At 41.5% G+C, this 27,423-nt stretch overlaps 2 protein-coding genes and 1 long non-coding RNA gene across 7 annotated transcripts in view; 2 read left to right on the top strand and 1 right to left on the bottom strand.

Annotated features, from left to right (window-relative positions):
* The window catches only part of RFTN2 (raftlin family member 2), a 29,921-nt gene extending 21,898 nt beyond the window's left edge, over window positions 1–8,023 (top strand). For 2 of the 3 annotated variants that reach the window (XM_053981827.1, XM_053981826.1), the window contains 2 exons: window positions 485–563; window positions 4,014–8,023. In XM_053981827.1, the coding sequence (XP_053837802.1) occupies window positions 485–563; window positions 4,014–4,283 (349 nt within the window). In that variant the 3' untranslated portion in view covers window positions 4,284–8,023. The remainder of the gene's footprint in view (window positions 1–484; window positions 564–4,013) is intronic. The other variant, XM_053981828.1, reaches the window with a different exon arrangement.
* Window positions 8,024–8,719: 696 nt separating this feature from the next.
* LOC128809675 (MOB-like protein phocein) lies at window positions 8,720–27,404 on the bottom strand. Of its 3 annotated transcripts, none has more exons than XM_053981829.1 (8): window positions 18,026–18,131; window positions 15,978–16,040; window positions 15,427–15,527; window positions 14,720–14,762; window positions 14,387–14,473; window positions 12,837–12,916; window positions 11,962–12,073; window positions 8,720–11,077 (listed from the first exon to the last, which is right to left on the bottom strand). In XM_053981829.1, exons 1-8 carry the CDS (start codon window positions 18,083–18,085, stop codon window positions 10,946–10,948), a joined length of 678 nt encoding a protein of 225 aa, XP_053837804.1. In that variant the 5' UTR covers window positions 18,086–18,131; the 3' UTR covers window positions 8,720–10,945. The 3 variants fall into 3 exon arrangements, with proteins under 3 accessions (XP_053837804.1, XP_053837805.1, XP_053837806.1); XM_053981830.1 differs by lacking the exon at window positions 18,026–18,131 and adding an exon at window positions 16,548–17,581; XM_053981831.1 differs by lacking the exons at window positions 8,720–11,077; window positions 11,962–12,073; window positions 12,837–12,916; ... (3 more) ...; window positions 15,978–16,040; window positions 18,026–18,131 and adding exons at window positions 23,053–23,407; window positions 23,959–24,048; window positions 25,258–25,422; window positions 27,289–27,404.
* LOC128809677 (uncharacterized) lies at window positions 18,326–22,509 on the top strand. The gene is made up of 4 exons (XR_008437818.1): window positions 18,326–18,695; window positions 19,179–19,367; window positions 20,608–20,779; window positions 21,791–22,509. It is a non-coding gene; the product is annotated as an uncharacterized LOC128809677 (long non-coding RNA).
* Window positions 27,405–27,423: the final 19 nt, after the last annotated feature.

The following is a 27,423-nucleotide window of genomic DNA, read 5'->3' as shown; positions in this document are numbered from 1 at the left end:
ATGTTAATTCCCAAGTTTCATACCTCAAAGTATTGAGAGATTTGCTGAAGCTATGGATCTAAGATTGGGCCTGGTTGTTGTGATATTAATAGGTAGTAATATGATGCTGTATATTTAACAGTGAAGACTAAGTTTAAAAAGACTTATGAAGGTTTGCTTCAGATATATATGTGCAGACTTGAATTAAAAGTAGGAGCTCTGATATTTAAACTTTCAAGAGCACACATGTTAAATAACTCCAGTCATGGTAATATAAGTTACTGGTCTGTCTATATTTTCATGTGCAACATCTTAACCTAGTTCTATGCTTCTATTTTTAAAAAAATATCATTATAGAACCATTGAGGAATTAATAAACTGGATAATACTCTGTAGTCTGTCCTCTTCTCACTCATGAACTTACACCCACCCTAAAGTTGACTTAGAATATGTTAGTGACAATTATTGCCTTTAAAACATGGAAACTATTTTCTTTACATTTTAGTGAAGGAAATCTGGCCACAAAGCAAGTCATTTTTCTTCAGAGACCTGTTATGTGGAGTTCTGCTGTCCAGACACCAGAGGTGAGTAACATATTTGTGGTATTAATATAAAAATATTAGTACTTCACATAATGGCAAGATACAGAAACAAACTAGATTTCAGAATTAACAGGGGAAAGAACTGGCAGAACACAGTTTCCCTGCAAACAAGTTCAAGTTCAAGGATGTTTTTTGCAGCTGGATTACATGTTATTTTTTTCCTCAGCTGTTATCTCTTAAGCCATAGAGAAAAGCATAAGCAGGCTAAAAACCTGTTCTGTGCTAAGGAATTGCTGTGTCTCAGGTGAATGTGGCTGGCTATGCTGTATTTCCTTGGAAGTCTTTAGGGAGTCTTAAAAGTTCTGATCAAAATCCTGCTTCTCCTGCTCTTGAAACAGAAAACTATTTTGACCTTCAAAACGTCCACTTTCACATTTTTAGAAGAAAGGAGTGTTAAACTATGCTCAAAGGGATAACCTGCAGGTTATCAGGGTGAAGGACTGTTGTTGCATGAAAATGTGTGGCAGAGATAGAGGCTTCCTGCAGCTGAACCTCAACAACTCCTTGTCCCTTTTGAGTGGAGGTTGTATCAAGTGCTTTGAGGATTAACTGACTGACAGTCTCCACATTCTGCTTAAAGTCAGTGTCACAGTTACTGCACCAGCACAGTACTGCAGTAAATGCTGCTGTGGCCAGGGAAGGGTGAACTCCTGGTGGGCTTTACTTTGCCAGGTTTTTTGACGTGCTGTGATGGATTTCCATTTTTGGTTCTTTCTCATTTTCAGTGGCTTTTCTCTATTCAACATGTCTTTCCTGTGATAATCTTAAGCAGTTAGGAAAGCTATGAATGTTTTCACTCATGTCCAGCAGTGCAGTGGTAACTTCACAAACTCATTCATGGCATATAATTATATGGCAGTGATACCTAGCTGTTTCTTTCTCTATTTGTATGAATACTTCCATAAGTCTTCACATTTCTTGCATTTCTATTTGATCTTTCTCTGTGTTTTTTTTTACTGTCTCTTCAGTGTGTTGCCATCATCTGTGTTTTCCTTTGTTTAGTGTTTCTAAAATACACTCTTCCTTTTTTTGTTCTTCTCCAGGCTTCTGCTTATCTCCAGCCTAACTTCCTTCTCACTGTGTCCCCTGATAATTAGTACTTCCATGCCTGGAAGAACTTGCCTTCAACATGCATAGTTCAAGTTCTGCTTGTTTTCGTCTCTGCCATTGTCTGAATTCCCAGATAGTTCTCGTATGCTGTAATTTAGATTTTCATTTTCAGAATTGGGGCTTTTGCTTTTTTGCTCTTCAATGTTCTATGTAGTCTTCTTTGACACTGTCTTAATCTCTCTCCATTCATACCCTCTTCTAAATTCTGCCTATGGAATTTTTCCCCTAACCACCCTCTGTGTCAAAAGCATCTCCAGCTTTTATCTTTAAAACCTTCTGACTTCCTCTCACATGCCTGACTTTGTAGCTTTTACTTTTTTTCCTAATTCATTTCTGAAAGTATGTTTTGGACCACAATTTTTGATAGCAACATTGTTAATATATAAAGCCATAGAGTAATGCTTTTCCTGATAATTTCCTACTTCTTTAATACTCTAATCTTTCCTACTTCTTTAATACTTTAATATAATAAGGGCATGAACTCCTGATACTTTTTCCCTTGGTAAGGCATAATGTCATTTCTAACTATGTGTCTCTTAAAAGGCAATGTAACTGTATGTCACAAGTTGGATTCTGCCAAGAGATGTAATACAAACCAGTTCTGTAAAACCATTCAGTCTGAGGAACTGATGAATCTTTGAGACATGGCTTAAAATAAAAATAGGAAGCATTGTACTCACTGTTAAAATTCTTTCACCCTGTTGTGGGGTGATGAGCAGCCTTGGGTTATACAAATAAAATGTGGTTTATAGTTGTTTTATTTTGTTGGAATGGGAAACGTTTGACTTAAACATTAAGCTTACTCAAAGTAAACAAGAGATAGCTGATTTGTAGCCATTTACATCAGGATGTCTATGTTTGAAATCTGAACAAAATGTGTTTTTTCAGTACCAGTGAATGTTTTGCTTCTCTACCAAAAATTTCATTATGCTGAGGTCATTTAGCTTGGGATAAATAGGTAACTGGGGCTGAAGCTGAAACATTTAGCAGAGTCACATTTTCCTTCTGTTTTGCCAATTACTTAGGTTTTCACCATAATTTTAATCCCCCATTACTTGGTCTCTTAATCTCAAAGGATCTCTTTTCTGAGGATGGAATAATATGTTATGTCTTCACAGCTCATCTCTCTGCGTTCTTGTATATTTGTAGGGTAGTGAGTTATGGCCTGGCTTATGATTTATGTGCTAGTACAAAAGTTTGTTGGGTTACAAGGGCTGTACTGTCTCTGTGGACTTTTTGTTTGTCACATATCATTTGTTTTTCTAAGAAAGGGTTCAGAGGATGAAATGCAAGATTGAACCATGCAGTGCTTGAGGGGTTTGGTTTTTTCTTTTCTCTTTTTCTTTATTTCCCTTAAGCAGACTTTTCCATCCTCTTTCTTTGGCATCCAGGCAAAACTTATTTCCTTCTGTTTCTCCTGAGGCAATGCTGTTTCCCCTTGTTTAATTTCCCAATGTTCCCTTTAACAGCTTTCCTAAATATGTTTCCTTTAGCCACATAGGCCATTGTTTTTACTGTTTCAAAAGGATTTGAGAAAAAGCTTAGCAGTGTACAGAAGGGGGACACAAACTTGCCAAAGCATAGTAAAAGTCTGTGTTTTGGTTTTTTTTAATTGTTTTTTTTTTAGTGTCTGCACTGTGTCCTTCATGCACTAAAATGCAGCTCTGTGCTGGATTCCCTCTTAGCTACATGTGCTCCTTCTGTGGGCAGGGCAGTGTCCCCTGGCAAACATCTCCTGGTGTAGGTGTGCTCGTGCTGAGAGCAGGGCTCCAGGCAGGTGGCTCAGGGAGCCTGCACTGCTGACCCTGCTCCTCTGCGTAGCTCAAGGCACTGACATTGTCTCTAGAGGTGCTGCATCATCACAGATCTCAGGAACTCAGGTAGCTCCTGATGCTGAACTGAGATAAACCTTTTATTTATTGTGCCTCAGAGAACCCTTAGCATAGTCTGGTAGGTCTACTGTTTGCAGAAATCGTGATCTGCTTGCTTTTCTTTTTGACATTGGCAACTATCACTTCAACAGGAAAGGTGTCAGGCAGTCCCAATACCAATGTCAGACTGTATTAATCCTGAGTTCCTCCTGTTCAAGGACTCCCTAGATCCCATTTCATATGGCTGTATAGAGCAGCCACTGACTTCTATCTGCATTGATTTACCATGGGAATTGAAATTGCCTCCTCTGATAATGGCATGTTTCTTGAGAATTGCACTCAGGATTAAAATGCAGCTAGACTAAATCTATCCATGATCCAATGCAAAGTGTTTGGCTCAATTGCTTTTCCCCTAAATAAACAAATATTTCAACATCCTCTTGTTTTTCAGAAGAAATCCTTAAGACAAATGACTGGGGAAGAAAAAGGCAGAGTGTCCAGCAGAAGTGTTGGATCAGACACAGCTACTTTTTGCCCTGTAGAAACTGGACAACCACCTGACGAGTTTCACCTATCTCCTTCTAAACAATGTTGGATCAAGGAAGGATCCTCCCATTATGGAGGCTTTCCAGGATTCAGTAGCAGTGATGGAGTATTGAGGGAACTGGATGATGGACAATTTGACCAGGAGGATGGAGTCACTCAGGTCACATGTATGTGATAAGTAAGTAACTGCATCAAATGGACATGTACATAAATCACACAATTATTTTTTTTTAATTACACTACTTTGAATACATTGGTATAATCCTATGACTCTTCCCAAACTCTTTTTGTATTTTTGTCATTTTCCATGTTGTGTTAATCCTACTGTAGTAATAATACTACTGCAAAATAATTTGGTTTTCTGTCTGTTTTTAATAGTATAACTACATGACTTGGGTGCTCTGCTAACTTGTTCATGCTTTTGACAAGCAAGGAAGCAAAAGCTGCAAAACAGTGACAGTTTGAATTGTGTGAGAGAGAAAGGAATGAGGATGTTTAGAAATTTCCACAAGCTGGAGGAATGCTTTTGGGTTTGTTTGGTTGTTTTGTTGTTGGGGTTTTTAAAGGATGTTGTAAATATTGGTGGGGAAAAATGAACTGTCTGGCTGTTGTTAAGTTTTAATATTATTTTCCCTTTATTTGCCTTGCATAAGTTCAAAAGCCTAAAGAAATGTCAAGTCTTACACAAGAGTGTTAATAATTTAAGCTACATTCAGACTTAGTATGGACAGAAAAACTCAGGAGGCTGTAGGTAGGTAACTTGTTCCTGGAATAGAACTTCACCTATGCAGTTTTCACAGGGTTCCTTGTACATGTAAGCCAGGAGCTTATAACTTATATTATAATGATGTGTTCATAATGTACTTGTGAGTGGAAATGAAAAACTGCTCATCCCCTGAAAGATAACTTGCAGTCTGTAAACATGTAGTTTGAGAAGCTCTCTAGGAAGTATTGAGAGCAGTGTGATGCTGCTAATGCATAGGAGGAGGATGTAGGCTAAACTTCATAGGCAGTATTAGATGGATGTATATATAAAATGTCTCAGCTAAATGTATCTCACATTGTAGCTCACACATTCACAAGTGTATTGAGCTGCATCCAATACCAGACTTGATGTTCAGAGGAAAGAGTCAAGTTGCTGTGCTTCCATCCTTACTATGGGGAGGAGCTGCTTGCATTAAGGGAAGATAATGCTGGTAAGGTGCTGTGGGGAGAGGAACAAACAGCAATTGCTTTTATGCTGCTGTCTGGAAACTCTATTTTACAGAGGAGAAGCCAAATAAAAATGCATCTCCAGAAGGTAAATGTGATTATAACTACAATGTGCATTTTTAATTTAGTTCTAGAAGCAAAACAGAATTATAAATGCTCATCATCTCTACACTGGTGTAAAATAATTCAGTCAAAATAAGTCAGAACTGAGCAAATGTATTCATAATTCCATTCTTAATAAGTTTGCAGTACAGCACACCCATCACCCAGGGATTTTGGTACCTGTCTATGTGTGTTGTGCTGCAAACATAGATGTCATTAATCATTTACCTCCAACCCTGTTCCCCATGGAACACATCCCACCAGCTGCTGTGGGACTCTGCCTAATCCACAGTGGTAGATGCTGGCACTAAATACAGTGGGCAGATTACTGCAGTGACTGGAACACCAACAATTTACTCCAAATAAGCACCCTAGGAGATGGCTAGGCTAGTGGAGGTTCAGCTGCAGTCTCAGAGCTGTGCAGAAAGAACATAGCTGCTTATTTCAGTAAGCAAAACTAATTCATGCAGAAAAAAAGTTTAATTTTATAGGGCAGGGGGTGGGGGGAAAACCCATTCTACTGACATAATTAGCATAGGGGGAACTTGAAATAATACTGCTTTGTAGCTGCTTCCTGATTTACTTGTGATATTCTTACTGGCAGGATTGCTTATTTTTTCTTTGGAAGAGCAACTCTTAATTGTTTTTAGCAGGTTGGGGACTTTTCTTCCAAAAAAATCTACAGCTCTGGAGATTTAGCTTCAACTTCTTTTTCCCATTGCATGCTGTGGGGAGTGATGGAAGCACCTCAAATAGGAGGTACAGTAAGGAACCCCTTCTGGCAAAAGCTCTTCTCCCAGCTTTCCCACCAGCATCTCAAGGTCAGGGATGTGGGGCATGAGCCTTGTGTTCATTCCCTGTCTGGGGGCACTGTAGGGAGGCGGATCCCTCTGCTGACAGGGCTGGGTGTCCCTGCAGAGCCTGCCCAAGTGCTGCTTTCTCTTGTGGCATTTCTCGGGGAGCACTGGTCATGGTCACAGGCAGCAGGGATCTCCTCCATGGGACACAGATGGGGAAGAAATATGAAATACAAGTTACAGCTATCTCTGGCAGAAAGCCAGATAACTCTAGATATTAAAAATGGAGTAACAGCTGGTCTCATGCAACCTGGAATATGTTGCTCTACTTCTAGAAGTATTTTTTATGAGTTATCCAAAACTTGTGTGTGTGTAATTTTAACCATTGGTCATTCTCCATACAAGCCCAATCTGTAAAATGGGCAAAAATTGGTCCAGAACTCCAGTTCTGAAAAGTTAGAGCTTTTAAATTATATCAAAGAATTAACCTTTTATAAAGCAAGATCTTTGCTTAAGATGGTTAACATTAATGAACCTAAACCGAAACTGAGCTGTAAGTTAGTTAGTTACAAAGTATAAAGTAGTACATTTAATGCAGTAACTCTTTCTAGAATGCATTCATTGGATAAAAATTACTTAACTTTTAACTGAGATCTTTCCATGTCACCTGTTGAAAGTGCAGAAAATTCAAATAAAATAGTATCTTTCTACGAGAAATATTCTCCTTGCAATTAATGGGATGTACACGAGACAGACTGTTTTGGAACTAGGGTGGAAATTGAGTATACCCTGGATGTCCACAGGTACCCTAGAACATCATCACTTTCAGCAAGAAAGGCTTCTTTTAAAATGAAATAAAGCCAAATTCTTTTTCAATAGCCCTCAGTTTTAACTATGCATTAGTCCTTGCTCATGAATCTCACAAGTGTTGACAATGCTGCAAATATCTGGATTTCTTTCTGTCTTTTTAATGCAGTATGGCCATGCTAAATTGTTTCCTCTGAACCCACTCAGCAATTTCTGGATTGTTAAGGACAGCTGGGTTTTTTAATGTCATTTGTCTCATAGTATCAAAGTTGCCTGTGCTGTAGAAATACTCATCTGAATTGTTTGCTTTTGGCAGTCAAGACAAGTTGCTTGCTCAGCCTGTGTGAAGACAGTACAAGAATTATCTGACTTCATGCACTTGGCCACTCATCTTCCTAAGGCTTGGATGCTGAAACTGAAAAAATTGAAAATGCTTCTAAAACAAGTTATGGAAAATCTTCTGGTTTGTTCCTTGTAAAAAATTCTGAAAGACAACTCTATCTTACTTGGATGAGTGAAAATACTCCTATTTTGGGTATAGGAGATTTGATTTCAGATCCTCATCACTTGTTTGGCACAAACCAGAGCATTAAGGTTTGCCTTTATTGGTGTGGTGACCAGCACTGTCGATTAAATAAAGCAGCTTTGTAAATCAGAATTCTCTGAAAAAAATAGTAAGTACACTTTCTGTAGTCAATAACAAGACTTCAGCCAAGAGCCTGTGTGTTTGAAATAGTAGGGAAACCCCTTTCCTGCTTGTGACAACAGAAATGCTCTGCAACTTTTAGACAGAAGAGAAAGCAGCCATGTTCATGAACCTCTGCAAAAGATTGTTTATACTTTCTGATGCTTAAATTGTTTGGAGAGGAAATAGTTTTCTAATGTTTACAAACAGGAAGAAACTGTCCACAGTTAAATATTTTGTACTTTGCTTATAACTGTCAAAACAGTTTATTTACATACCTGGTCAACTGCAATAAATGGCTGCTTCACTTGTTTTGGGTCTGTAAAATATTTTCTTTTTGTATAGGTTCAGATCTTTTCTATAGCTCATATAGGAAGGTTCTCACCATTAGAAGTACTTAGCAAATCAGTTCCCAGTTTACAGTGTTTGTCTCACACTGACATTAACTGGGTTAGATCAATGTATACCTTGCTTCAAGCTAAAATTACCTTTTTGCAATCTTGTCTGAACAGCAAAGCCTGATAGAGTTAATGCTATCTAGTAAAAGCTCATTAGGTTTTCCCTGTTCTTAGTATATTCATCTTTTGAAGGCAAAAAAATGGAGATTGCTGTCTTGACAGCTTAACACCATGGCTGATGTGCTGGAAGATGTGCTAAGCCAAAGGTGAGGAAAAACCCCACTGACGAAGGAAGAAGTAATTTGACAGTGAGTCTTTGCTTACAGCCATACATGCAGTCATAAATGTGCTTATTGTGTATCTAGAGGGCCTCTTCTAGACCTCCCATATTTGAACTGGGAACCAGCATGTTCTGATTTGAAGAGTGTGTAAATTTGATGTCTGACTTACAAGTTCCTAATGAGTATTTTAGTTCTCTACTTTGGAAAGAAGAAAGACAACATGACTTGAGCACACCTTGGAGCAGAGATGGGGGAGCACCCAAAGGTCAGTTGGAAACAGTTGCTGTGTTCTCGGACAAGATGAAAAAAGAGAATAACTTGTCAAAATATAGTTGTATGGATAAAGAAACAGTTTAATTTTATCCTTTTTTTACAATATAATTCAAAGACAGTCTCAGTTTCCCTATGATGTAAAGTCTCAATTAAACCTGTTAATATTTATTAGACAAATCAATGGTTTGCTTAGGCTAACTGAAGTTTTATGGTACCATCCAGGCACGTGTGTGTACACAGTACTCATGTAAACAATAGCAAGGGAAAATACAAGCAGTGTCTCACTTAGGCCTTATATAAAATCAGCTTAGTATAGCAAGTCAACTTTACAGTGCAAATCTGAATGAGAATAAACAGGATTCAAACTTCCAGAGTTTTGTTTTGAAGTTAAACTCTTAAAGCATAAGAGGAAGAGGTTTAAAATATTAATGCAGTCCTGAGCACCACATAATTTTCTTCAATTTTGTAGAGGAAATGTAATTAGCAACACCAGTCCCATGTTTTTGCCTGTCCCAGTCACCATGGCCAATATACACATGCAGAGTGACTGTACAAAGGAGCCACACCATGGATGGTCTTAGAGCAGACAGCAACGAGCTAAATACATTTTACTACCTCCAGAAAACATCCTCCTACCTGCACTACAAACTCCAAGGTATCTATCAAAATCAGGTAACCTGGTCTATACAAGGCAAGTTACAGCTAAGTGTATAGACAGTAACTAAAGCTACTTCACTCTGACAACATCTCATGCAATTACCCTGCTGACAGTTAAATGCAATGATGAACATGAGACAAGAAGCTGCTGAAGAACACAGCTGTTGAAGTACTTAAGCTTAGTCTCTCAATTTTCTCATTGTTTATATTCCCTTTACATCCAGGTGATAACAGTTGCTTGAGGTGTGCTTGATTCATATAAAGAAAAATAGAATTTAAGGCATGTTTAGTATATTATGAAAAAACACTTAGTAAAAATACGTGGACTCCCTTCTTTCCATGTTAATGTAATGTAGAAAACAAAGTGTAAATTACTGAAACTAGCTGAGCTAGCCCATTCTGACCTGCTGAAAGAAATAAAAGAGGGCTCCTGTCAACCTCAGAGAAACAAGCTAACTTCTTAAACAGCAAAGCAAAATTCATTCAAGAAGACTGGTACTGCTTTTATACCCTGCATTCATGTACACTTAGCAGTATTTCTCTTATATGCATCTCTAAAACATTTAATTCTATCTTTCTAGACAAAACACAATAAAGCAGCACTCATGGAAATTGTCAGTTACTGCAAATCTGCAAACACAACTTGAAATAGACACTTGATAGGGAACCAGAAGCATGAATCCAAATCTTTCTGTCAGTATGGTTAAGGTAAATGAAGAGAAACAAATGGATGTTGAAAACACAATTAACTTTTGAAAAGAATCAGATTGGATATTTCAGGTACATAGCACGTTTTGACTAGGAATACAAGCAGAGACTGTGCCAGTGTGTTATGTAGTGTAACATGAACAGCTGAGGTATAATCTGTAAGCAGTTGCCATAAATATGCACAGGTATTCTTTAGAGAGGTTGTGGACTGGAGAACAGCAGAAGTCTGCCTTAACAGGACAGCACCTGTCCCCTGCTAGGCACAAACCTCCACTGCTGACAAAAAAAAAAGTCCAGAAAGTGTGTTAGATATATATCAAGAATATATATGTCCAATACCATAGTGAAATTGTTCTTTTGGTTAATACTATAGATCCTGTTAGTATCTGGATATACACATACAGCAATAAGCATATCCAGAAGTAAATCTTCAAAGCCATTTAAAAAAAAAATAAAAGGTAAATTAGGAATAAGCTACATTGCAAGAAGCTTCCTGCAGAATTATATATTTATGGTGATAATCTTTGAACTAAGACAATATAGCTACTGCATTACAAAATGGCTTGCTGTGAAATCGTAATCTCACTTTTCCCCCACCCAATCAGACATATCTTCAGGATTGTAATTCAATGATTGTTTAGCAGCATTTTTAGAGAACTGTAAATTCTTTTATTAACAGGCATTATAAACAGATACTACTACTTTTATTTAAAAACCATGAGTGCCACATTGATGAATATACAGCTCATGAATAACTTAGAAGTATTTCCCATATTAAAAGGCAATGCACACAGCATACAAAAAGTATACTAAACAAAGCTATGAGGATACGTGATTGAAGTGTCTAAAGTGATATATACAGTACATAATTAATGTTTTGTTTATATTCAGTACAGGATTCTGTACTGCTCTTCCCATTATGCCTCACTCTCCCCTGACACTGAATTTTGCACTTCTTCTTCCAAAATTGGTACAATCAGGTTATCCTTGGACATCAGATTATACTTCATCACAAACTTAGTGAACCGGTGACACAAGAAAGTTTCATTCTGGAGGTGAAAAAAGGGAAAAAAACAGTATGTACAGAAGGATTATTTAAAACCATTATGAGGAACATGCTAAACAAAAAGCCTGCTTCTATATAATTGTCTCGTTACATTTACAGGTCTTAGTCAAGCTTAAATAGTAAATTCATTGCTTCTTTTATATCTTTACTGGTTGCTTATAGTTACTACAAATACAAAGAAACCTACTGAAATTGAGGCTTCAGTCACAGCTCAATTTAACAGCACTTAGTGTATGTAGGAGGAATTTCAGAATCATACTTTTAAATACTTAAATATATTCTTGTCTGTCTCTAGTACAACAGGGCGCAATCATTTGTTCCAGAAACCTTCAGTGGGATTTGGCAAAGGTTCCCTTTTATATTTAGCTGTACCCCTTATCTCATTTCTCTCTATTAATTTCTACTTTCCCATTAAAAAAAAGGTTACTGGTCATGCACAAGTTGCCCTCATGTACTCTGATCCTTTACAGTTACACAATTATAATTCCTTAACTGTTGTGCAACATACAGAAACAGGGAAAAAAATATATATGTATTTAAGCAGTACTAACAGCACTCAGTACTTAAAAACATTCAGGATTCTTAAATACAAGACGAATTTGAGTTGTCTGTAGAAAAAACTCAGATTCTGGCCTTTTATCTAAATGAAGGAAAACCATAACTGAGTACACTGATCACATAAATGAATTTTTATGTGTGTATGTAAGTAAAACATCTTTTCAGTTCTTGTAAAACTGGAATCTACTCTAATCAATCCTTCACTTGAATATAGATCTTCTAGTAGGAATAGAATATTTTACACAACTCAATCACAGCTGTAACTTCAGTAAATACCCTGCTTTCAAGATGTAATTTCAAACTACTTACTTCATATTCATCAAATATCTGCCGGTGATGAAAATACGCATGTGAAAATATTCTGTAAATCCTTCGGCACACTGATCCTAATTTGGCTACAGAGGATTCCTTTATGCTAACCCTGTAAGCAGCAGGAGAAAGGTTACACAACTGTTCTAATGAAATGACTACTGAGGAACATGTTGACAGATTTTGATTGTTAAAACTATTCTGTATAATTGCATATGAAATTTAGACTTGTTGGTGCAAGCACCACATTTACAAATTGTACTCTGACTACAAAAAAGTTCTGCCTGTAATTAATCATCATCAATTATTCTGGTAAAGGTTGGATTTCTGGTTTCTACGGTTTATGGGCAAAGAAAAAAAAAAAAAGACTTCTAGTTGCACCTCCTTGTCTATACTGAATTCCTAGAGAAGTACAATTTTGACTTGTGCAGGGAGTTTTCTCTGATGTGACCTGCCCATTTAGTTGCTTGTGTCTGTCTTCTGTGATTGCCATGTCTCACAGTAGGTTGGTGTTGGCTTCTGGAGGGTTTTGGTGCTGTCCTTTTGAAGGAGTTTGAGGTGCAGCATCTGTCCCAAGGCCATCCTCTTGTCTAGGTGGGTGCTACTCCAATGGAAGCCCCATACCACCAACAGATATCACTAAAACAGTTTTTACCTAAAAGCATGCCTTAGCTCCAGTAAATGGTAAAATATTTGAATAAGCCAGAATTCTTCCTTGGCTTAGAAGTAGCAATAGGCCTCCCAACTCCTAAGAGCTGCAGGATTTTTGATAGTTCCAATAGTAGTCCATGAAACATGCATTACAATCCTCCCTGGGTTTTGTCACTGTCTTAAGTTCCAACCTCCTCCCTCCTCCCAAAAGAAAATGTTTTTACCTGCTGGGGAAATATTTATTGCTATTCAGAAGACATGCAGCTCCATCAAGTGTGTGCCTGGTGTAGTCTATAGCAGGACACTACAGAAACAGACAGTGAGTGAGCACATGCATGACATTGCCAGAACTTGTTTAAAAAGAAACATTTTATTCTATTTCCTGATGCTTTGAACTTCATTGGTCATTTTTATCCCCAGAGGTTTCACATAGCTTGTCTAAAGGTATAACTACATTTCCTCCTTAAGTAAGTAATTTCTTTTCTCTGCTTCACAACCCATATAAATTATTTCAAGAAAAAAAAGTTACTATGGCAATGCCATTATGCACATGAGTAGTGAATTTTATGCCACATGCTAGGAGTACACTGAAAGGAAAGATTGTTACCTCACAGCTCATTTGTTTCCCACACAGTCAAGTTGCCAGACTTGTTCTTTTACACGCTCTGAAACCAAACCTGCACCTAAATCTATCAGTGCTTTTTGCTTTGGCAAAGAAAACTAAAATAATACATGTAATTAAGTGTGTAACAAGCCATCCCTGGCTCTACAATCAAGTACACCTAAAGGAAGAAAATATTGAGCCAGACTGAGAGAAGGAATGTCTGTCCATTGTCCATTCAAGACTTGTCAGTTGTACATTTCTGTCAGCAGCTCAAGGTTCCATCACCCCCTATATGACCATGAGTTGGTGGCTGCTGCTATGGAAAACAGGAGATGAATGCTCAGAGTAAAAAGAAGCCTGAAGTTCTCCAGTCTAGCTGAGGACCACACTGCCAGACATGCCTAGATGCTGACCAGGGATAGGGTTTAAAGAAGAGAGTGGGAAGTTGGCTAAATCAAAACATCTCAGGAAAGTAAAAGCAGAACAAAACAAGAAAAAAGATCTTACAGGACAGAAAAGAGAAGGTTAAAAAGAATCAATACCTTATTCTGGAAGGTGAAATACAAAGATAAATATGACAAACTGCACTACCATCATATCCAAAAGCAACTAAGACTTTCTGAAGGCAAAAAAAAAAAAAAAAAAAAAAAGATGTATCAAGTGGTTTAACAGAAGATCTGAACAAAGTTTCAACTAACTGGACATGAAGGAAGACAAGCTAATGCCATGCTGATAAACCCACTTGACTAGAAACATCTTTATGACTCCACCACCTTTTTGGAGTAAGTGCCCTACTGAGCACGTGCAGTCATGTTTGGAGTGTCAGGTTTACACTGTGGATCAAGGCCAACATTTGACAATGAGAGCCCATTCTCAGCAAGGACTCTTCTATCAGTTAAGCAAAGAGCTTTATTCCTTTGCATTTCAAGCAGGGTCAACACCAACCCAGAGAGAAAAGGGGAATGTGCAAAGCCACTAATACTGAGGTAAAAAAGCAGTTCCTTTTACCTCATCCTGTTCCTCTGTAAAACACTACAGAATGGTAAAGAAGAGTAGCTCAAGTGATATTCTTAACCCACATAAGGTCTCAGTTTGACTAAGAAGCCACCTCTGAACTGTGAAAGAAAATTCCCGCATCACTGGAGTCAGTTTTGCAAAATACATCCATACCTCTTTGGGAGTTTTATGAGCTGCACAAAGAAAAATCCACTGTTCAGTTGCTGTCATCTGAGTACATGTGTCAGGGTGACATTCACTCTGTTGAAACAATAGTTCAATTAAGAAAAAAAACCCAGCAGCAAAAAGGGAGCTGATCTTTTCAAATCACTTCCTTGCCCTGTCCCCCCTGCCAAAAGGGTTATTTGCCATATGTCCTTAAAATCTTACAAAGCCTCCAACCACTGCTTAGCCCTGTGTGTATATATTTAGAAGAAAGCTCTGCAGTCTATACAAAACAAAAAAGTCTCCTCCCTGACAAACTGTAAGTCTCAAGAAAACAATTACCTGAAGCTTGACAGCTAGTCCATTGAGCTCAAGGCAGAATTGTCTAAAAGAAATTGAACACAGCAGCATCAGCTATTTGTTTCCTCACTGCAAGTATCTCATAGAAAACAGCATAGATATTCTGATCTCCATACCAGCAGATTTTTTTTTAGTCAGCTAAACAATTATATTTTCATTCTTCACTGACAGCAAAGGCTGAGTTTAACATATCATTTAGTGGAAGTACTGTACTGCAACATGAAAAAAAAAAAAAAAACAACAACAGAAATGGACAAAAAGGTTTGTTTCCTTACAAGCAGAAAAAGAACTGTAAGATATAGGTACTCTTGCTGTCCCTCCTATTTGCCTTATTTGCTTGCTAGTTTCAGAAAAACTAGCACTGGGAGCATCTGGAAATTGCATTACCTGTTAGTGGAGATGAAGAACTGACAATACTATGAGAAAGTGCTATGGAAATTCATGACTGTATCTTCCTATTCAAGAAGTGAGGTAAAAATAGTTTCTTTTAAAAAAACATTAAGATCAGAGCACATTATAAATCTTTAGAAATAACAGGGAAATCAGAAAATAATACCAATATTTATCAGTGGAAAAATCAAGTTTCATTTAAGTTGGTTTTGATTTGTCACATTCAAATAGATTCACTACCAGAACAATGAACAAAACTTAGAACCAAGACAGAATGTTAACAAAAGATGGATTTTTACCTTAAATGTTCATACTTCCATACACCTTCATCCTGGCCTTCGGGAGGTTCAAGGATCTTATCAATGTTGGAACAGTCTGCCCTTATGTTTTGTTGAATATACTGGGGAGGGGAGTAGAAATAAAACTAGATTTTGTTGTAATTACAGTAAGAAAGTATATTTAGGACATTACATCTTGGAAGGGTTTAGTTTTTACTTAAATGATTGACAGACTAAAAAAATTTCAAAAGTAGATGGGCAGGGTAAGGAAACTGGTATTAAAATGTCAGGTCTGAAAAATACCCTTATTCAATTAAAAAAATGTAAAAGAATAGAGAAACCCCCACCATTTTCCTAAATCTGATTTGTTTAAACCAGACATGGGAATTTAAGTTATTTCTGCAACCAAAATTAACCATTAATTTGTAAATATACATAGGTACTTAGGAAATTCACTGCTGTGCAGCAACACCCTAAGCAGATAAATATCAAGCCCTGTTCAATTTTATATACCAGAACACAAAACCTGTAAAACTGCACTCATTAACAACATTTCATATAAGTAGGAATACCTGCTGGACAGCTAATGTACTATCCATTTCTTCAAAGGATTCATCAGGCCAGTTGTAGAAATCCTGTTTTGAAAAAAGAAAGTTTGAAGCAATGTAACAAAGCCACAGGAAGAAAGGCACACAGCCTACAATAAGCCTGAGCATGCAGGAAAATAGATGGAGTTTATACAATTCCAGGAAGCTGCATCTGAACAGAAGCAGCACACAGTCCTGGCAGGAAGAGGGAGAGATGGGATTTATGCTCCCAGCACTGCAGCAGCAGCATACCTTGAAAGGAAAAGCTCTGCATCACTCGGCAGGTGAGCACCCCCGCTGGAACACCCAGAGCCTGCATTTGTTACATTAAATACAGCACACAGCACCCACTGCAGGTGTTAGACCAGGTAGCAGTGGGGAAGAAGAGGTCTGCAGACAGCAGCAGCATACTCTGGTTATGAAACTAAAACTCCCAGTGGTGACACAGCAAGAAAAACATCTCTGAACTAAGATCACACAATGCTGTGCTGGCCTCAACTGGTACCACATTCCCACCTTACCCCTGGTAAGGTCAATATGCCTTAATTAATTTACCTGGATGCTTATCAGCCCTGTTAATGATAAAGCAGAAGTTTCACCTCAGATCCAGCTGCACCTGTGTTCTGCAGCAGTCCACACGTGCTGCACCCACGATCATCCCAACCATAGCCATTTTCTTACTGTGTATTTTTCACATCTAAAATTTGGTGCTACTCCCTCATATCATGCAGAGATGCTGCACGTCAGCTTGCTGTAGTCATCCCAGTAGCTGCAGTGACTCAATGAAAATGTCCCAACAGCAAAGCTTAGCAATCTGTTCCTCAGAGAGTAAGTCAGCTCTGGAAAAAACACCTCAAGTGCATATCCACTGTTGGAATATCATTACCTAATTGTATTTGCAAACTGAATAGCTATACCAGTGTCATCCAAAATAAAACATTAAATACAGACACACACAAAGAAAAATCATATCTATGGAGAGAAATTATCATCATTGTACACAAAACTCTTCAATCTACATGAACTTCATAATATTTGACCAAACATAGGTCTATGTCCAGCTGTTTTTCAGAATACCCCAAATTTATCAAAGGCACACAACATTCTGTCTCCTTCACAGATTAAACATGCATAGAATGACCTGATTTACAGGATTGTGTAATAATTTTACCTCTGTGCTGTGACAAAGAGCAGGAGAAGACGCGTGTCTTACACTGCTTCTTTCCCACCCTGAGTTCTCCTCCCAAAAGCAGAGGGGAAAGTCTCACATAAAGATCTGACAGATCACCTCTCTGAAACAATCTAAAAAACACAGTTTCCGTGTTTGAGGTGTGCCTTTTCCAGCTGACCGTGAAACCTCAGAAACGAATTCAATTTTGATGAAGAGAAGCGATGTGACACCAGAATTTCCTTGTGCGCAGTTACGTAAGGGAAGGATGACTTTCCCTCTGGGATGGGCAGGCAGGTACGGTCGCTCTGACGGTGCCGAGCTCCCCCTCGGAGCCCAGTGCAGGGTCATGGGCTCGCTCCCGGAGCGTGCTCTCGGTATTTTCCCAGCAGTAACAACAGCAGTGCCTGACAGTACCGGGGAGCCGCCCTGCCTGCACCAGCCTGCGGCCCGGGCGCAGCGCCCGGCCCGCGCTCCCGCCCGGCTGTCACAGGTGCTCTCCGGCCCGGCCGAGGCCCCCGCGCTGCGGGACGCGGCGCCTCCCTCGGCCAACCGGGCCCGACGCGACCTCCGCTCCCAACCCGCAGCCTGGGAGCCCCGGCAGCGCTCGGCGCTCCCCGCGCCGCGGGGCCGCTGCCGCAGCGGCCTTTCCGCCGAGCCCGCGGGGAAGGAGCCGCCGCCGTCCCCGGTCCGCTCCCCCGCGAACAAAGCGATCCCCGCAGCGGGGCCGCCGCCGCCGCCGCCCCAGCCCCAGCCCCGGTAGGCCCGGCGCGGCCCTCGGCGCCAGCCCGTCGGCCGCTGAGCCCCGGCGGCGGCGCTGCCCGTGCCCACCTGCCCGGCGGCCGCGGGGGCGGCGGCGACTCACCTGGGCCTTGGTGCCCGGGCGGTTCCGCCGGAGCACGGCCGTGCCCTCCGCCATGACCATAGCGACCGCGGGGCCCGGATGTGCCGCGCGGGGCGGGGCGGGAACAGCCGCGGGCGGGGCAGGAGCGGGCCCGCGGAGGGAGGGGGGCACGGCCAGAACAGCCGCCGAGCGCGGCGGGGGCGGGAACAGCTTCTCGCGAGAGAAGGCGGAGGCGGCGCGCGGGGCCGGCCGTGAGGGGAGGCGGCGGCGCGGCCTCCCCGGTCCCGGTCCCGGTCCCGGTGTCTGCCCCTGCCCCTGCCCCTTCCCGCCCGGCTCCGCCCGGCCGCGGGGCGGCGCCGACGCGCTCTCCTCCGCGCGGCGCTGGAGGCCATGGACGCTTCCCTGTGAGCGCGCTGCCGTGCGGGCACCCGCGGGTCCCTCTATCAGAGCAGAGCCTGGTGTTCCTGAGGGACAGCACTGACACCCCCCCCACACACACATACACACAGAGCCGGCAGGGGGGAGTTTTGGGGCGGCTGCTCGGTGCTGCGCAGCGAGTCACCCGGTTTGTGAGGCGAAGCCTCACACGGAGGCTGACGGGCTGAGTGGCTGTTGAGGAAATCCATCGTGTTTCATCCTGTTTCATCAGCATGCCCCCGCCAGCCCCTGGCTGTGTGTGCACTCACACAAGGTTAGTCCTCACTTGTGTCTGTACAACCGAGTCCCTGATGCTCTGTGCAATACAAACTATAAGGGTGTGGATTTAAAAAAATATTCAGAGTTTGATATTCAAAATTTACTTTAAAAATAATGAGTAAAACCCCATCCTAGCAAGGGTTGTTCGGGGCAAAATAATTTTAAAGTAGGTAGGAAGCCTTTCTAGGTCTCCAAAGTCAGGATTGAGACACCTGTGGTATTGGTGTGCAGAGGGCACAAACTGCTGTGCTAAAGGCAAACAGAGTTAGCTCAGGTTTCAAGGTTTACTGCATCGGGTGTTGACTCTATCTGCGAAGAAAGCAAAAAGACACTGTTACCTCATAGCTGGCTGATAAATAAGTCTCCCTTACAAGCAAATAAACATTTTGGAAGACCAGAGTGACTCATACTATTTCTGTAGGGTAAGTGAGAAGAAAATTGTTCGAAACCTGTTCTATTTCTCTAAAATACATGCTAGAAATGAGTACAGAATAAGGAGGAATGAATTGCTTCTGTCTGTGTGCAAGAACGAGGAAGCAGCGAGGTACCATGAGACACATCCCTCACACAATCAAGGAATAAATGGTTGCAGTTGTGGGGTGTTTCCTGCAAAGTGGAGAAGGCTGCTTGCTACCTGGTGCTGTCCCTACTCCCACTGCATTTCAGGGTGAGTCCTGGTTGTGGTTTCCCCCTTCACTCAATTATTTTGCTGTAAATCACACATTAAAACCCCTTCCTTCTACCCAGTGAGAGTTACAGTTTGTGAAACATTTCTAGATCGAAAACACTGAAAAATCTCTAACTAGGCTTTCCCACCAGAAAGAGAAGTGCACTTTGAATCCTGGCTTTGCTTGGGCAAGGCCGCGAGCAGGACCCTGCCTTGTTCGGGGGCCCGGCTGGAGCCGAGAGCTGGACAATGCGCGGGGGAGCAGAAGTGGGTGACGGGGTCAGCGCCTGCCCCGGCTAACCCGCAGTTTCTATTGCCGGCAGAGGCAGCTCCTCTCACGTTACACTGTAACGCGGAGCTTGGCGTTCCTGCCTTCAGGCACCTGAGTTCGGTTTGCAGTAGTTACTTTTTTACTCCTGCCCAGCATTCCTGCCCCGGGGATGTCAGCTCTTCGGGTCGCGTGGCGAAACCCAGCTTGTGTAAAAAGCCATCAGAAGGTTTAAAATGCTGTGAGAAATTGGTGTATTGGAATGAGGAGTAGAAATGTCCTATTACCTCTTTAGACCAGCTGGATTGCAACATTATTATTTTAATGAGATTAATATTATTGTTAGCCAGTTTTGAAACACAAGCAGTTCTAGCTGCTTGAGTCCTTCAAAATTCAGCAGCTTGTTTGTGGTATTTTTTCTTTGTTGTTTTTTTTTTTTTTTTCCCCTATCACCATATTCAAGGTTTAACCTTAAAGCACAGAAAAGTTGGGGATTTGACATTTCCATTTGTCCCTGACTTTCATTTCATGGCCATCTTGCTTTTAACATGGAAACAAATCTGACTGTGAATAAATACCTCTCAGAGAAAAATATGTCTCTGTTAGTTCAGTCTGAAGATGGTTCATGTGTCTGCAGAAAAAAGGAAAGAAATCTGCCTCGTTATATTAAGATATTAAGAACTTGAATTCTGTAGGGTATCTTGTGTTGCCCCTTGATAATTAACCCTATATTCCTGGAAGATGCTTATTATTTTTATTTCATTAAATTTCAAGCTGTTTTGGAACAAAATCTGAACAAGAGTATTTTCAATTTTTGGCTTTCAGCTGGTCCTCATCTTATGGCCTTCAATAATGAAAATTTGAATATTTGGCCAAAATTTTATCAACCATTCATCTGCTGTTAGGGACCTGTCTGTCCTTTCTTCTCTATTGACATATAAATGTTCCATCCTTTTTTCTTTTCTGTGGCAGGATAACATAACCAGGGTGAGAAAAGATTTCTGAAAACACTACAGCTGCTGAGAATGGAAGCTGTTCTGAAATGTTAAGAAAAGAAAGTCACAAAAGATGGAGTCCACCTGGTTTCCTTGTGGTTCAGACAGACTGAAGAAAGACTGAAGACTGTATCCCCTCAGAAAAGCAGGTGGGGCAATATGCAGCATTTACACCAAAAGTGAAGTTTTTAAACCCTGTAGAAAACAGTGGAAAGAAGCCAAATTTCCTACCAGAAGAACACAGTAAAGAAAGAGGGTTTGTGATTGATTGTCTGTCCTTGCCTGAAGAACCTGAGGGATATAGGATTTGGCACACAGTCATGGCCTCAGAGGCAGTAACAGCAGATGGATCACCTTGGCTGTGTGGCAGTTGCCTTGTCCTTGCTTGCAGTGAGACCTTGTGGTGCAAGGATAGAATGTTCCTGTCAATCCAGCAGATGTTCCAGCATGTCCTCCATATAATTAGGCCTAGGAATGCTATTTTTCCCCCACATCCATAAATTACTTATTCCCATGAAGTGTGACTTCTGTTTTTAATCACTTACTTAAACTGTACTAGATACAGCCATGCTAAGTTTAATAAATAGGCATTTTATATTTTATTTATATAATAGGCATTTTATATTTTAATAAATAGGCATTGTATCAAGCTGCTGAAAACCTGCTGGGCTGAAAGCATGGGCTGAAGGTGGAGCTGGGGGCAGCCAAGGTTGTGTGGTGAGGGCTCAGAGTGATCCTATGCAGCTCATGTCTTTTAGAGACATTATGGAAAGAAATGGAGAAATTTTAGGCCTAAACATTTCTCTGTTGGCATTTAATTCCTACTGCATCTTGAGATGGAGTACAGTGTCTCTAAGCCGTTTGTAAATATTTAAAATACCTTCTCCTCTTTGCTGTGTGACTGCAGCAGACTGCCTGCCTTATCCGGGAGATAAAGGCATGCTGGCTGCGGTGGAAGATAATGCTTCCCAGGGAGTTTGTGTGTCATTGCACAATTGTCTTGCAAGGTCCTTGGGGCATGATTATCTTAAGCTTCAGCTTGAAGGTGCAGCAGTGTAACTACTAAAGTAAAACTGCAATAGGGCAGATTTTAAGATGTAGGTCTTTTCTATTAAAAAGTGTATTTTTATTAATTTACCATCTTCCCTGTCTGTCCATAGTCCAGTGCAAATTTAACCCCTCGAGCAGTGCCTGGTTTGTCTTCAGCTCCAGAGCAAGCAGAGGTAAGCAGCCAAGAGCAAGCACCCCACAGCGAAAAGGAGCAAGACATTGCAGCCAAGCCTGGCAAATGCAGCTCCTGCTAGAATGGCTGGGTGGCCAATGGCATCTAGGGAAAAACATGGCTCCAGCTGACCTCTGTGCTGGGCAGCTGATGGGAGGGACTTTGTTCTGGTAGAAAATACATTGTGTTTCAATCTGTCAGCGCTTGAGTCCCCCACTGCAGCACCTGAATGGAGTTCTGAAAAATATTTTGTTACAGTTATTTACTGTTACCTCTGGAATAAGCATTATAATGTATCTAGCAGTGCTGAGATCTTATCAGCATGACTAGAAGAAGAAAGAAGTGCAGTTTAATTCCAGCCAATGAAGTTTCAGCAGCAGTAAGTCAGGGACTGACTTCACTAAGACTACCCTAGAAGCACTTCAAGGCACTGTCTGTTCTTAGGCTGCACTAGATCCCTCTGTGCACCCCAGCTTTGAAAGCCTCCTCAGGAACAGTGCAGATTTGGGTGATCCTCATGTACAACCCTGAATCCTTGTCAAGGCAAGAGAAGGTGGCTAGGAATATGCAAATTTAATTCAGCATTAATTCAGCTTCAGCAATACCTAAGTCAATGTCTTGCTATTTAAGAATGGTGTGTTAAGGGTAAAGGAAATATAATTTGTCAAAGCAGGTCTCTCCTGAGTTAAGGGAAAGCTCAAGATCTGGGTGTGATAGTGTGGTAATCAGTAAAGAAACTTCATTTAAGATCAGCATCAGCCCCACTTCTGCCTGATTAACTGCTGGGGAGAGTTTTTTTATTTTCTATTGGCAAAGTTTAGTGAGTGGTAAGTGAGAATAACCATTAATTCTTACCTGCTTCATCTGGGAACTGGATGATTCTGTTACAGCACAGACATGACTAATACCAAGCTGCTTCCAACTGGCTGTTTGTGTGCCCTAACCTTTCAGCGTTTCAGGGGCTTCAGACAGAATTAAAAAAAAACAATGCTATCTGAGGAGTCCAATGTGCAAGGGAGCTGGATAAAAGTCCTCAGCAAGATTACATCTGTCTGGTAACCATTTTAATGAGCATTTTAAGCTCATTTCATACAAGCTTGGTGAAAATAACATATTACCACCATTGAATGTTGCAGAGAGCTCATTACAATTGAGACTCAGTTTCACCAAGCAACAGCAGAAACTGAGACAGAAGCAGAATAGTTTTATAAGTTTATTGTAAAGACCTTTACAACCTCAGTACAGAGATAAGGATATAAAAATGATGTTGTTTGGAATTAAGGCTGGTTGGTGGTCATCCAAATTTCACTGTTCAATGGAACTCAGGCAAGAGCAACTGATTTCTGACTGTACATATTTTTATTTGTGTTCCATCATTACAGTTAGATCACAAGTCATTTCAAAGACTCAATGCCTGTTTATTATAAAATAAAGGACATTATTTACATGATGAAAGAAAAATTTCAGCATTTTAGTGGAATGGATGACTGATACTGCAACAGGTTTAGTCCAAGTATTTCCCAAGAATGTCACCATCTCTAAACAAGTAGTAGTCCTGTAAAGAAAAGAACCATTAGCCTCTGTCATGTAAATCTTTTTCTTGTTTTGTAAACAGTCTTGTTCTGAGTCAGCATTATTGCAGTCATTAAGAACAAAATCAAAAGCAAGCTAACCAAGAAGTCAACATGTAGAGCTAGTCTTGAAAAAGTTCTTTTTGTTCCTAAGATAATCTTTGGAGAGCTATCAAGTTACTACTTCTAGCAGTGGGAGAGCACAAGAACTGTTATAAACAATTCTGCAGGCTTTCCCTGCCAAAAACAAGGATGGCCCCAGGAATTCCTAAGCCTTTTTGGATTCCCTCTAATATGTACTTGACATATGGAACATTTTGCCCACCCAGCAAAGGTCAGGTCAGAGGTTCCCGTGGTTGCTTCCTTTTATATAGGGACAGAAGTAGCAGTAGCACAGCTAGCAGAAGGTGGCTGGATCCAGCTGCTCCCTCCCTTGTGTTGTGTGAATGGTGCTAACACCACAAAGTAACCACAGTATCTATCACTGGCATTTCAGAACCATTCTGATTTTCACTCACAAAGTTGGGAAACCTACCTTATCTTCCAGTACGATCTTAGTACCACCATACTCTGGGAGCAAAACCTTTTCACCAACTTTTACACTCACTGGCTGAATCTCGCCATTCTGAAAAAAGAAAAAAATCCTTACTTTTCTGTAATAGAATTCCTCCAAACTACAACAGTCCATCTGTGTACAGAAACATTCAGGAAATCACAACTCTGCATTTAGTTTTGACTGGTAATACAAGTGTGAGGTCTTTGCTTGATACATTGAATAGGATTTCACTTAAAGAACCATGAAACCCCCTTGTAAAATCAAGGGACAAAGTCCATTTCCATATTCTGTAACCAAGGATAATTTCTCCAAGTGCAGTTAAGAAAGTACCTTCCCATTTCTGTAACTTTGATCAACTCGTCACTGTTGCCATCAATTCACTTGTTTAGAAACACCTAATGAAGTTTAATTAATTTTTTGTATTATAAATAAAACATTAACCCATTAGTCAAATATTATCACCCTTTCACAATATAAACCATTAAAAATCAGATCCTGACACAAACCAGCCTGGGATGTATAGAGGGACTCACGGTAAAGAAAGGCCAAGGCGATGTGCCCAAGTTGAAATTTAATCTGTTTCCCAGTGTTGCTACTGACTGAACACTGCTCTGCTGGGGAACCAGCCCTTCTGATGTGGAAGCCCCCAGGCACTGGCATTTTTGTGAACTCTTATTTCCATATACATAACCAATGTGTGCAAAATTAACAAACAGTTATTTGACAATTATTTCTTTTGATTGCTGACTTTCTTTAGTCCAAGAAGCCTAATCCTTATGGACAATGATATTTTGCACAGCACAAGGCAGCCAATACCACATTCTGGGGTTCCACCCTGCTCACAAGTCACAGACATTTGGGCACATAATAATTTTAACAAAGAAGTCTACTGGTCCCTCAAGGTTTTGGCTGAGATGTGATGAAATATGGTATCACACAAAACACTGTCTACATATTTAAAATAAACTATCACCACCAAACACCTCCCCAAAAAACTCCCCACAACCAAACAAACCCCACAAAAATCAAACAGCAAAAAAAAAAGAAACTCCACTCCATTTCACAAATGATGAAAGAAATGCTGGAATTCATTTCAAGACAACTTGAGATTTCTACCTGCTTTTTGAATCCCCACTTGCAATTTCAGCCATCACAGTCATCCATTTTTGTGAGCTATCACCACTTTTGCACTATAACCATCCCGCTCTCCCGGCAACATTCCAGCGACCACCATACCATTACTGGTTCTACCCAAATGGAATGCTTCAGAGTAATTACCTTTCCTCTGCCTCCAGATCCAACTGCTACTACTGTTGCTTGTAGTACCTTCCCTTGGGATTTTTCTGGTATCATGATTCCGCCTTTGGTTACCGTCTCAGCCGCACATCGCTCAACCAGTACACGATCAAAGAGGGGAAGAAATTTCCTAAATGCTTTTCCTGCCTGTGGAAGTAATTGTACAAGAGAGCCGTTACAACAAAAACTGCAATTAAAAGGAGTTTTAAAAATCCCAACACATAATGATTTCTCCTTTGAGAGAAATGAATAGTGTAAGACAACTGCTAAGCACTTATTTAATAGCAGCAAACAAATACCAGCTCTGATTGCATCAGAAACTCCTGAAGGCACAGGCAGATGCTGGGCAATCCGTAGGAAGATGTACTCCAGCTGGGGAATAAACAACCCACGGACAGAGCAGGCTCCTCTGTCTGGAAAGGCCTCTAGGCTTTTAACACCAAACCCTTAGTTGCTATAGCTTGGTGAACATAAATATTGATTATATGAACTGCATTTCTCCAGTTCACAACCAGATCTAATGAAGATTAAGGACTCCTTGGGAGAGCTGCATCTATACTTGTGAATAGGTTTACATTAAAGAAGCACAAGTCTAGCCAGGTGCCCCACTGTCAGTCTTTCTTAGGTGCTTTCAAGCATTAACCCCTTCACAAAAAAATAGGTGAGAAACTGCAGCCCGAGCCACAGTGCTGTTACTTATACCAACTTCTACAAGCAGATTCAAAAACATTAAAAGAAAGTTTAGGTGAAAATGAGAAGGTAGGCAACCCTTCTAGCTCAACTGCTTTGGTATCTGCTTCTGCTTAAGCAGAGTCGAGTTGTGGGGTTTTTATTAAGTTTTTGGGCTTTTCCCTCATATTTGGTTTAGGTTTGGGGTTTTTTTGCAGCTACTTACTGCTACCTGTCTGCATTTCAGAACCGGCAGTCTAGCTCCCATAGGCCAGATAAATGCAAGGAAATGCATTTATCCAAACGCACGGGGGTCGGGAAGAAGGAACTTGCTTTGATTTAGAAGGAAAGATATGGCAACTTGCCAAGTCACATGGAGACAGTGCTCCACTAGACAGGTACACAGAGCCCACACTCAGAAAGAGCTAGAAGGGCCTGGCATCCGTGTGCCCTTTGCTGGCACTCACCGCTATCCACACACACTTGAGAAGTGGCAGAAAGCAAAGTCACAGAGCGTGAACAAAAGGCAGCACATGGAAGATGTTGTATTCCACTGCTGTCAGCAGCACAGGGATGAAAGATAACCAAGGGGAAAGGCTGCCAGCTGTGTACGTTTTCATTCTGTGAAGATAATATCGCTGACTCTCTTTTTAAAGAGCTGTTTTACGTTTATCAGAAATAAAGCTGCCAGACTAATGACCATGAACATTTCACACTAAGATTTAATTCTTTACCTTATTATCATCATAAGAATTAAGTATCACTGCAAGAACAAGGGCAACTCAGTCAAACTCTCCTTCTCTATAAAAAATTTCACAAAACTTATAGAACGAGAGCTCTGGAGCGCGGCACAGGTTTCTATCTCCGCAGAGACCCGCCGTGGCCTGTGCGGCCCTGCCCTGCGGCGCTGCTGTCACGGGGCTGCTCCCGTTACTGCGGCGGGGAGGAACCCTGAGCTCGAGTGCCTGCGCAGCCAAAAGCAGCCCCCGCAAACCTCCCGCCACGTCCTGGCCCGCAGCCCCCGCGCCTGCCGGGGGAGTCTCTTCTGCCCCGCGGACTGCGTGACCTTGCGGCGCCGCCACCTCCCGGCTCCACCTTTCCCGCGTCTCCCCGCGACCCAGCGCTGCCCGCGGGCACGCAGGGACTGAGCACAGCCGTGCGCGGCGGCGCAGCCGCGGCTGCTCGGGGGCCCCGGCAGCGACCCAACCGCGGGGAGGAGCAGGGGCGCCGCCAGGCCCCGCGGGCTGTCCGTCCCCGCGGCGCCGGACACGCGGGGCGGGGCGGCCCGGGACCGGGGCCGCCGCCGCGATGGGGAGACGGCGCGGCGGCGGCCCCGGCACTCACCATGATGCTCCCGCGCCGCCCGCACCGAGTGACCGCGCCGCCGCCAGCACACACGTGAGGAAGGTCACTGCGTGCGCATGCGCGACCGGCGCCCCGCCCCGGGGCGGAGCAGACCCGACCCCCTCCCCCGGCCCC

Source organism: Vidua macroura, chromosome 7, assembly GCF_024509145.1.
Source record: "Vidua macroura isolate BioBank_ID:100142 chromosome 7, ASM2450914v1, whole genome shotgun sequence".
NCBI classification, from domain to species: Eukaryota; Metazoa; Chordata; class Aves; order Passeriformes; family Viduidae; genus Vidua; species Vidua macroura.
The sequence above is the reverse complement of the archived record's forward strand: the minus strand, read 5'-3'. Positions and strand labels throughout refer to the sequence as shown.

Excerpts from the sequence above, each read along its gene's own strand:
- LOC128809675 (XM_053981829.1), bottom strand. The coding sequence starts at position 18,085 with ATGGTCATGGCGGAGGGCACGGCCGTGCTCCGGCGGAACCGCCCGGGC. Across the intron at positions 12,917-14,386 it reads CTCATAAAACTCCCAAAGAG|TGTCCTGCTATAGACTACAC; the intron begins GTATGGATGTAT and ends CTGTTTCTGTAG. Across the intron at positions 12,074-12,836 it reads AATAAATATTTCCCCAGCAG|GGTTAGCATAAAGGAATCCT; the intron begins GTAAAAACATTT and ends TGCTGCTTACAG.